Raw genomic sequence first — 10,342 nt, forward strand, 5'->3', positions numbered from 1 at the left:
TACATAAACAAACACACACACTCACCATAGACTGTATAAGAGGCCAAAACATTCAGAGCTCCCCCTACTGACTGGCTGCAGTATAGATCATAAGCTCCGCCTCCTCTATGTTAACAGATGGGACATGGATCAAAATCAGTATACACGGCAAATACAATTTTCTCAAAGATTGTTTCTGTCATTAAAGTTAGATCTTATCGTGCTGATTTCTGTCCAAGATTTTATTTTTCTGACATGTTTAATGTGAATGAGTTATTCGATGCTATAAAAAGAAGAATAACATCACGATTGACAGCTTTTCTGACAAATGAGACTCAGCAGCGCTGGGTGCACCGGATTGTTAGAGTAGAAGAACAGCGGTGAAAGGAAACGTATCAAACACTAACACAAGAGTCAACTTTCCATAACCATGAGTGGTTTCAAACTGACACAAATATGTTCTGCTGTGGACTGTTCCCACCTGAGGGACCTTTGACCTTTTAGCAGGAAGTTAAATGCATGTTTGGTGAAAGGAAGGGGATGTCATAACAGCAGCTCTGATCTCTTCTGCTCAGACTCTGGATGATGTCACTAGAACAAGTCTTCAGAGCCTGTCATGGGGAGGATTTTGGCTCCACTTTGAACGACGGGAAGAGGTGGAGCAGTGCTACTTGAAATTAATTCATTTACGCAAACATACTCAGGCGCCGACCAATTTGAATTTATCAGTAAATATGATTTTATTCTTTATAAAATAAACAAACTTTATCATAGTTAGTACAAAAAACATATCTTTATTATATCTGAGGTTAAAGTAAAACAGTGCACATGATATTAATTAAAATCACACTCTCACACACACACACACACACACACACATACACACACACACGCACACACATGCACACACACACACACACACACACACACACACACACACACACACACACACACACACACACACGCGCGCGCAAACACACACACACACACACTTCCAGGGAACACTCAATACGCAGGAAACAGGAGACAGCAGACAGGGGGTGCTAATAAGCCTGTCTTTGCATTTCCTCCTCACCTATGCAGTCCTATTGTTTTAAAAATCAAACACATTTTAAGGGAACTTAAACACACATTTGTCAACTTTTATGTTTGTAGTATTGTTTAATGTTTGTTGTATCAACAATTTTTTAAGTTTAAAGGATTTCTTGTCTCATCCGTCTGAAGTGTTCAAATATTCTGACTGTCGTGAAAACATTTTAACTTTTGTGCCCCTCAGCTGGTCTCATATCAGACACAGCTGATAATGTTAAAAACATGTAGGAATATTGAATCTGATCATCAGGTGATTGATGTCTGCTGGTCTTATCAGAGATCAGTTCAGGTCAGGGGGGATAAGTAATGTGGGTGTGGAGGGACCACCAGCAGAGAGAGACTGAAAAAAAAACAGAAAGAAAGAAATCAGCATAATAGGGTGCTTGAAGCATTCAGGTTATTAAAAAAAAAATGCATTGACGTTCATTATGATGTACAAAGTGTATTGAGCTTGAGTGTTGGAAAGATCTTTCCTGTTGGTATGAATTTAGTTTGAAACTTAAAGGATCTTCAAACTGGTAGGGGCCAGAATCACTGACCTAGATTAATCCTGAGTTAATCACGAGGCTAAATTACACTTGAATCAAACCGTAGTTAATCCTAAATTCAACCTCAATAAAACCATTGTTAATCATTAGATACACACCCGTTTAATCCTGAGTTAATCTGAGGTCAAGTCTTTGCCAATCCTGAACTAATACTGAGTAAATACTTTATTCCACATGATAGGTTTAGTTACTCCTGAGTCAATCCGACATAAATTCAGAGATAATCCTGGGTTAAACCTGATAAATCCTGTGTTGATCCAGAGTTCAGTTTTCATTGAAACCCTTTGGTGATGATTACTACTCAGGCATATGGTCATTTTATGGTTGGCTGTGGACGGTTAATTAGAGAGGAATCCAAAGTCTAAACATGTAAATGGTAAATGGATTTCAGCTTGTAATGCCCTTTTCTAGTGTTCTGACTGCTAAAAAAACTTTTACACTGCATGTCACACCTACCCATTCACACACTGATGGAAGAGGCCGCTAAAGTGACCATCAGAAGTAACAAACACATTCAAACACACTTAAACACCGCTGAGGAAGCAGCAAGAGCAAATTGGGGTTAAGCGCCTTGCCCATGGGCCCATCGGACATTTGGCTGCAGGAGCTGGGGATCGAACCCTCGACCTTCCGGTTAGCAGACGGCAGACTCTACCAACTGAGACACAGCCGTGCCACCCCATGTAATCACAGCATCACTGACAATGAGTATTTATTAAATAAACGAAAGACAATGACATGAATCCTTTGCCTTTTTTCTAGAACAACACAAGATGCTAGTAATGATGTCATCAGACTGACTGTACTGTGTGTGTGTGTGTGTGTGTGTGTGTGTGTGTGTGTGTGTGTGTGTGTGTGTGTGTGTGTGTGTGTGTGTGTGTGTGTGTGTGTGTGTGTGTGTGTGTGTGTTGGGACTTTAGCTGTGAGGATAAATCAGGTGTATTTTCTGATAATAGTAAAAGAAACAGTGTTCTTACAGAGTACTGTCCGAAGTTGCGTCGCTGTCTGAAGAGGAGGAAACAGACAATGGAGGATACCACCGTCTGAGCCAACGTGAAGACGAGGAGGGACGACTTCACCCCTTTGCTCAGCTTCTGTTGAACACACACACACACACACACACACACACACACACAGTATTAACTCACATCATTCATTAATTACAATGAAAGCAAAGAACATATTTTAAAGATTCTTAAAAGGTGTTTATAAAAGGAATTTATTGGAAATGTGGATAGACAAGACAGACATTATCCTGCTTATTTCACTTGCCTGAGAAAAGGACAAGACCTCTCAAGTCTGTTTTTATGTGATAATAACCATATCTACATGTAACTCTGAAGATTCAAGTTCAATAATCACGAGGAAGAAAGCAGAAATCAATGCATGAGGGAGGTGTAGAGAAGTACACACTCTCTTAAAGGTACAATATAAAAAACTGTTATGTTTTATGGTTAAAACCAGTCCAAGAATATGTATGTTTCACCCCAAAATCATTAAGACCACAAATGTATCTATCTTTTTAAATTGTTATTGTCATATCCAGCACACAGTGGATTACATTAAAATGGAAAACACAAACATTAGTGTGGAGAGACAATGAGGTGGAGATGAGGTGGAGCTACTACTCCTAGCGACCCTAAACTAGAAACAGTGAAAATGTTGATTGTGAGTCATGCCAGTCGAAATACTCCATCGCCCGCCCTTGCTGTTGTAATCGCTCATGTCTATGGACTGGAAATGTAATGAGCATGTGCAAAAAGACAGTTTTTAGAGGAACTGCATATTGCCAGTTTACACGAAGACGGAGAGGGTGCCATTTTCAAAAGGTTACACTTTGGAATTAGGATTCATAACTTTGTGTTTTCAGGCCTAAATGCTGTTGTGGTATTAACAAACAGCCAAAACCCGACAAAAGGTTCCCGTTTTCAGCTTCAATAGTCATGTAAACAGCCTCTTGGTTCATTACTCTACTCAATAGATGTTAGTCTTGTCAATTAATTAAGGACAAATTAGTTTTACTTAAACTTATTTATGGGTGTCCATTATCGGGAATTAATGCAACCAATGAGAATAGGATGTTCAAACACATTTGATGGTTTATATCTTTGTATGAAGATCACTGTGATTATTCGGCCTGTTTGGACTAACACATAAATGTGTCCTGTGATGTTCATAGACAGATAAAGCTTTCTACTTTCTTTACAAGTAAAGGTTATTTTCAGTTTTAAACTCCTCAAAGAGATGTTCAATACTACAACATGTTACAAAAAAAATGCATTTTTCTCACAGTCACATAGTCATTCTTGGAAATGATTCCTCACAGGAAACGACATGATGAACTAAACTAACACATCTTTTTACAAAGAACAAGCTGTTGTTGTACAGATTTTCAATTGTAATCCTATGTTTAATTTTTTAATTCATGTATTTGCTTTTTACAACACAGGGATTGTGCAATGTGTAGCGTGTGACATTTAAACTGCATGTCAAGCACAAACAGATGTAGCAGCAGTATGATGAAATATTTTTGCTCTCTGTTCCCTAAAAAAGCTGGTCAGGAAGTGAAAACAGTCAGAGTCAGCCCTTTATCAGCTCGGTGGGTTTTTATCGCATGTTTCTGCAGCTCAGAGAAGAAACTAAAATAATACAGACATATATGTAAGGTCTTCCCAGGTCCAAAATGAGACACTCTAATACACCTGGGACATTTGTTCTGGGATCATATAATTTACATTTTGTTATCTATGGCTGATTACCTTTTCCCTCTTTTGTAAGCAATTTTTCCTCAAATGACTCCATAATGGATGCACTGAAATGCTGTTTGCTCTGCAGGTCAGTTAGGCGAGCATTTAACCCTTGGTGTGTGTTTTGTAAATTTCAATAGTTTTGTGAATCAGAACCTGACTGCTTTCCAATAAACAGCCAAAGTGAAACCCTTGTGCATGGTACAACTCAGACTGCAAAAAGAAACAACACTCCTGATACCAAAATAAATATCTCTAATAATCTGAGAAGCTTTTTCTGTCTGCATGACAGCTTGCTGACACTAACCATGGCGTAGTATCTCTGGCTGCATCTGCTACGCTGAGACTTCACGCAGAGTGGCTCTACGTTCTTATCGATGTCCACAGAGTAGATGATCACAGCCACCACAGACAGCAAGGTGGACACCACGCTCACCAGAAGACACACACGGAGCTGCAAAATAACACAAAAATTCAACAAGAAAAGAGGAAGCCATGGGAAGTAGGGTTGTTGCTTTACATTCTCCTTTTATGACGTAAACAAAAAACTGAGTGATTGTGGAAGATTTGAGAAATAATCATAGTTATTTTAAATAATTATTCATATTAAAATAATGTAAAGCATCATGGTAGACAGACATTGCAAAGGCTTTTCACCAAGCAGCTACTAATGTTGAACAATTCAGCAATCACTCTTGTTTTGCCTCTGGGATCATCTTCATGCTGGCACTGTCGGTGGATTTAGCACGTACAAACATTAATCATCATAGCCTATATTATTTCAGAATGTGAATTTATAAATAAAAGAATCACTAAAGCAGCTGCAGGTCCAAACCTGAGTGTAAGTCACAGACCATAAGGACTGTGTTTAGACTCACAATGTTCATGGTGCCGTGTTTGTCCAGGATGATGGCAATCACTCCTGCTATGATGAACTAAAAGATGGAGGACAATCAGTGTCAGAGTCAGGTTTATATTTGCATCGGGTTTATATTACCGCCAGGTTTATATCAGACTCTGATAAAAACCTGACTCTGACTAATATAAGTCAGGTTTATATCTGAGCCAAGTTTATATCAGAGTCAGTCTTATATCAATGTCAGAATTATTGATGGGCCAAAAAAAGACCTTACCAAGAAGCCCAGAATTTTAAATGTGTTATTAAAACAAAGATCAAAGTGTGTCGTTTTCTTCGACACATGATGTTTACTGAAACCTCAAACAGACCTGTGTTTCACAACAGTGAGATGGGAGTCTTTTTTTTAGAAATCCAGGAGTCAACTGAGCGATATGGGAAGGGCTCATTTTAAGTTACACTCTGTCCAATTTAGCTCAAGTTAACTGTTCCACCTAGCTTCTTTGAAAACGTGTTACATCAGAAGGAATCAACATTAAAACCAATGAAGAAGAAGAATCTCACCATCAGTCCGCTCCACCAGGGGACGCCGAGGAGCACCACCTCAGTGACCTCAGTGCAGTGCAGGGGGATCGAGTAAGACATGACCATCAGTCCCAGCATCACCTGAGCCACCTGGACACACAAACACACACACACACACACACACACACACACACACACACACACACACACACACACACACGTTAAAATAACGTGGATGAAGACAAAACAATAATCAAAATAAAGCGTTTTTTCAAACGCTATATCAGGACTGACGTGGTCTCAGTGATGTCATCAATGGTTACTGAAGAGGAGTTTTGAAACCCAGTGATGGCGGTCGCCATGTTTGGAAATTCTGACTGTACATGAATTTAGATCAATCTAAAAACAGACAAATCAGCATTAACACTTGCAGAAAACTCGTGAAAACTCCTGATATCTGCAGGAGGAGCTGTGTGAACACAAACTGACACATTTTTCACTGAAGTTTCTCCTTGGTTTCTCCTGGCTCAAGAATTCACCTCGAGCCAGTGGGAGAGGATGGTGAGGTTTATATCTTGTGACCAGTGAATGGTCCGTAGTCTGAATGCATAAGACCGCTACGATCTCTGTGCACAGAATTGAACGACTGCATTACGTTTACTGTTCTCCAGCATGTTCTTCTCACCTCTTTTGTTGATATCGTGAGGCAAATATTCTCATTATAGAATCGTGTAGTGGACTCTGTTGCTTCGTCCGACCTTTCTGCGTGTTCTGCATGTTTTTTTCAGGAGCAGTCCTACTGGAATGATCTAGATATGTTCAGTGTTCATGTAGTTGTTACTCACCCCCAGACTTTTGGGTTCTCCTTTTTGGATGGCAGCACGTAGAGCTTGCTGTTGGTCCGACAGCTTCACAGTGTTCACATCCTCCAGCACCTGCACCGTCAGATCCCTGGAGATTGCTACCGCCATCACCTGCAGGGGGCAGCAGAAGTCAGAGTCTGTAGACCAGATCTCACAGAACCACGGGGACGTAGTTACTGTAGACAAAATCTCTGGTCTAGTGGGGGGGGGGTTTAACGTTACTAGGTCTTTTTTATTTTATTTACGACAAAATGATGAATACATTTTTAGGGCTATCAAATTGTTATTTTTTTAATTGCAATTAATTCCTGAATTCCAAGCATTAATCGGGATTAATCATATTTTGTAATGCAAGTTTGATATTCTATGATTTTGCATTTAAAAACTGTTCTTGTTGCCTATTTACTTCCTGGATAAAAACCTTATTTTATTTTGAAAGAAGATAATGAGCTTCCAGTAAATCAAAGACTTCCCTGATGGTGCTAATAGGATCAGAACATTTTGAGAATTATATTAGAAACATTAAGTTAAAAATAAAGTAGTGTTCTAATATTCAGAATTCAGAGTACTGTTTGTGGCATTAGTGTGATTAATGTTTGATCAAATGTAAAAATAAATATTTAAATCTAAGATTCAACAAAGTATTTCATGGTGCAAAATGCAAATGAGAGCATTTCAAATGCAAGCCTTTTACTTTCCAGCAATAAAGACTTCAATCTCGAAGATTGGATTGGGTGAAAAAAAAGGATTATTAAAAGGTTGCGCAGATACATATGTAGATCAATGAACTGGATTTGCTTTAAATGTCTGTTTAAATCATGTGTCAGAGTGTATACTTATGTTGCCCATTTTACCTCAATGGTTAAGCTAAAATGAGCCATAGTCTAAAAGGACTTATTTCATATAAATCAAAGTTTCTTTTTAACCTTTTTTTAAGAGCCAGTCAAATTGATCAGAAGCAGATATCAGAAATCAGAACAGAAATACTTAATAATGTCGCAGGGAGAAATATTTTGGATTTGTTGGTAAACTTAATGATGATTGCTCTATCCTCTTTTTTTAGTGAGTCATCTTTGCTTTGCCATGCTCACTTTCTGTATAGCCTACTCCTTCAACTCATGCACCACTCTGCACCGCCCACCTCAGTAACCTCACACCAATAAGGACTGTTGTTAATTATCAGTTAATGTTACTGACAACTACAATTAAAGATCAGTCATTGTGATTGTCTAATCTTTAAGAGTTATAGGCTATATCTTATTTCATTGAAGTCCCCTTACAGTTATAGTTCACTAGCTTTTTACTTTTCATGTCAAAAGTCATTATTTCATTATAATTACACAAAGTCAAATTCATTTTATGTGAACGCCGACCTGGTTAAAAGCTGGTTCCTATAAATAAAGAAAAGTCTCCTCTTCCTCCTCCACCTGACATGTTTTATGTCTGAATAATGTTTGGACCGAGCGGCTGCCATGTTTCACATCATTGTAGATGTGAAATATATACCGGGTTTATTGAAATTCCGGTGCTGGCCGAGGTGTGAACCAGAGCGCAGCGTGTTTCTGTCCGACCTCCAGATGAGCTCCATTTAGAGGAGCAGCACTGACTAGGGAGACGGCTCTCTTATACTGGGAGGACACGGAGAATTGGGATGTTGTCCCACTAAACCGGACCCAACGAGGGGTGCCATAGATCTGGTCAGAGGACTGTTTTGCTTTGTTTACGCGTTCTTTACGAACTAACGGATCAGGAGCGAGTTGCGTAATCAGACTCGGGCTGTTGAAGTTTCTGCTGTTTGAGAGAAATCGTTTCAGTGTTCAGGAGCAATCTGTTTACTGATCCAACTGTGAAATACATGTATGTTACACCAGGCTGCTTTTAATCCTCATACAGCGAAAGATGTTTCATTCTTACCGTTTTCTCTGCAGATGACTTCACAGACGAGTTAGTCTTCCCCGACGTCTCTTGATTTAAAAAGCTCCTCCTGACATCTGCTTTTTTGGAGCAGGGTGGGAGAGTGGATGTGTTTATTAGAGAGAAAGAGAGAGAGGGGAGATATTGTTCTGATTCTGGTTGAGCTCCAACGGAGCTCCTCCTTCTCTTCCTTTCATAGTTTCGTTCTTCAAAAAAAAAAAGAAATCCTTATTTTCGGGATTTTTACGTTAAAAGTTTATCTGCAGGTCGCAAAAGACGAACTGAAACCCCGTGGATTCTTTAGCAGACATACCAGGCAGCTCTGTAGTCTTTAACTCTACTTCGGGGTGAGTAACTCTGTTCAATGCGACACGGTTTAAATGTTACAAATAAAGGTAAACAGTAAGAAGCCCATCTGAAGGGCAGCGTCAGTCTCTGTTGTGCTGGTCAACAAAGACAAGGGTTAATGCGTCATATGATCTCCATAAACTGTAAAATGTTTACATCGACGTCAGAGTGGATTTATTTCATTTCATTTTGTACTTGAATTTGAGAAAAACAAAACTGTAAGAGGGAATTAAACAGAAACTTAATCAAGCTGTTAGATTTATTGTCTGATGTAAAAAAAACAAAAAACAAAGACCTCTTTGTATCAGTCTGACGGCATGTTTGAAGCTCTAATAGTTCTGAACCTTTAAAACTATCGAAGTGTGTCTTCCTGTGTGCAACAGCTGAATAATATATTTCACATTTATATTGGCTAGTTTACCAATTCATCAGATTACATAATAAACACCTCATGCATATGTGTGAACGCATCAGAGTTTGGGAAGCATGATCAAATATTTAAAAAGATTAACAGAAAGAAACAGATTTTCTGGTCACTGATCAGTCCTGGGCCCTTAGAATGATCCTAACCTAACCTTTCCATACAGCACCGTGTCTGTACCTGGTATACCTTCATGTTTGCTGTGTTTATCTCTAAAACTGTACCCTCTCTTTATCTGTCAGTACCAGTGTACACCCTGTCTGTACACGGATGTGTACAAACCTTTATGTTTCCTCCTGATATCTTCACGAGTCTTGTGTGTACCTTATCCTGTTAAACTACATTTTTTCTATCTGAAAAAAACTCTGTCTGTACCCTGTTCATGTGGATCATGTTGATGCTCTCTATTTCTGCTTACATCCATTCTCTGCCAGTGTGTATTATATCTAGGCCTGCATGTACCATGTTGTTCTTTTATGCACCTTGCATACATCTGTACATCCATTATCTTTATCTGTTTTCCCCTGCCTTACTTACATTTATCAGCTGTATACCTTTATGTGCCCTTGCTACATGTGTGTACCCTGTATATGCCTTATGCAGGTCTTTATCGCATTAACACTATCTATGGCTATAGGTACACCATCTATGTCATTATGTAGCCTTTCTCTGCCTTTATGTTTCTTTTTTGTACCTTTAATTCTTCTATGTCTGTATGTACCCTGTCTATACCTTTATGTACCATGTCTATGTCAATATTTACCGCTGTGTATACCAGTCTATATCTTTATTTCTCCGGCTTGCATGTCTTTTATATTTAGCTTTCTGTTCTAACACAGTAACATTTAATGCAAAATATTCTTTCTACAGCGGGTCTACATGTCATCCACTAAGTTTCTAATGACATTGAGAACATTTTGCACTCCCCAACTAAATTCTCAAACTACCTTCCTTTGCCCACTCTGATAATTTTTTATGTGAAAAGTACATGACATAAAGCAGCATATGGACAAAAATGCATGCATGAAAAATAATTAATGACCTTGTTT

General features: G+C 38.8%; 2 protein-coding genes across 3 annotated transcripts in view; one reads left to right on the plus strand and one right to left on the minus strand.

The window, feature by feature from the left end:
* Window positions 1-694: 694 nt before the first annotated feature.
* Window positions 695-10,342, minus strand: part of tmem176 (transmembrane protein 176) — a 9,702-nt gene continuing 54 nt past the window's right edge. The window contains exons 1-8 of the mRNA XM_020656839.3: window positions 10,336-10,342; window positions 8,525-8,601; window positions 6,593-6,721; window positions 5,787-5,897; window positions 5,245-5,301; window positions 4,674-4,820; window positions 2,597-2,713; window positions 695-1,411 (exon numbers count right to left, since the gene is read on the minus strand). The exon at window positions 10,336-10,342 is cut by the window's right edge and continues 54 nt beyond it. Coding sequence (XP_020512495.1) covers window positions 1,352-1,411; window positions 2,597-2,713; window positions 4,674-4,820; window positions 5,245-5,301; window positions 5,787-5,897; window positions 6,593-6,718 — 618 coding nt within the window. The 5' untranslated portion in view covers window positions 6,719-6,721; window positions 8,525-8,601; window positions 10,336-10,342 and the 3' untranslated portion in view covers window positions 695-1,351. The remainder of the gene's footprint in view (window positions 1,412-2,596; window positions 2,714-4,673; window positions 4,821-5,244; window positions 5,302-5,786; window positions 5,898-6,592; window positions 6,722-8,524; window positions 8,602-10,335) is intronic.
* Window positions 8,169-10,342, plus strand: part of si:dkey-9i23.16 (uncharacterized protein LOC571915 homolog) — a 7,063-nt gene continuing 4,889 nt past the window's right edge. The window contains exons 1-2 of one of the 2 annotated variants that reach the window (XM_065955057.1): window positions 8,289-8,307; window positions 8,791-8,871. The gene's annotated coding sequence lies outside the window, so the exon portion shown is untranslated. Of the gene's footprint in view, window positions 8,308-8,790; window positions 8,872-10,342 lie in introns of both variants that reach the window. The other variant, XM_065955062.1, reaches the window with a different exon arrangement.

The sequence above is a fragment of the Labrus bergylta genome, chromosome 1, assembly GCF_963930695.1.
Source record: "Labrus bergylta chromosome 1, fLabBer1.1, whole genome shotgun sequence".
Lineage (NCBI taxonomy): Eukaryota > Metazoa > Chordata > Actinopteri > Labriformes > Labridae > Labrus > Labrus bergylta.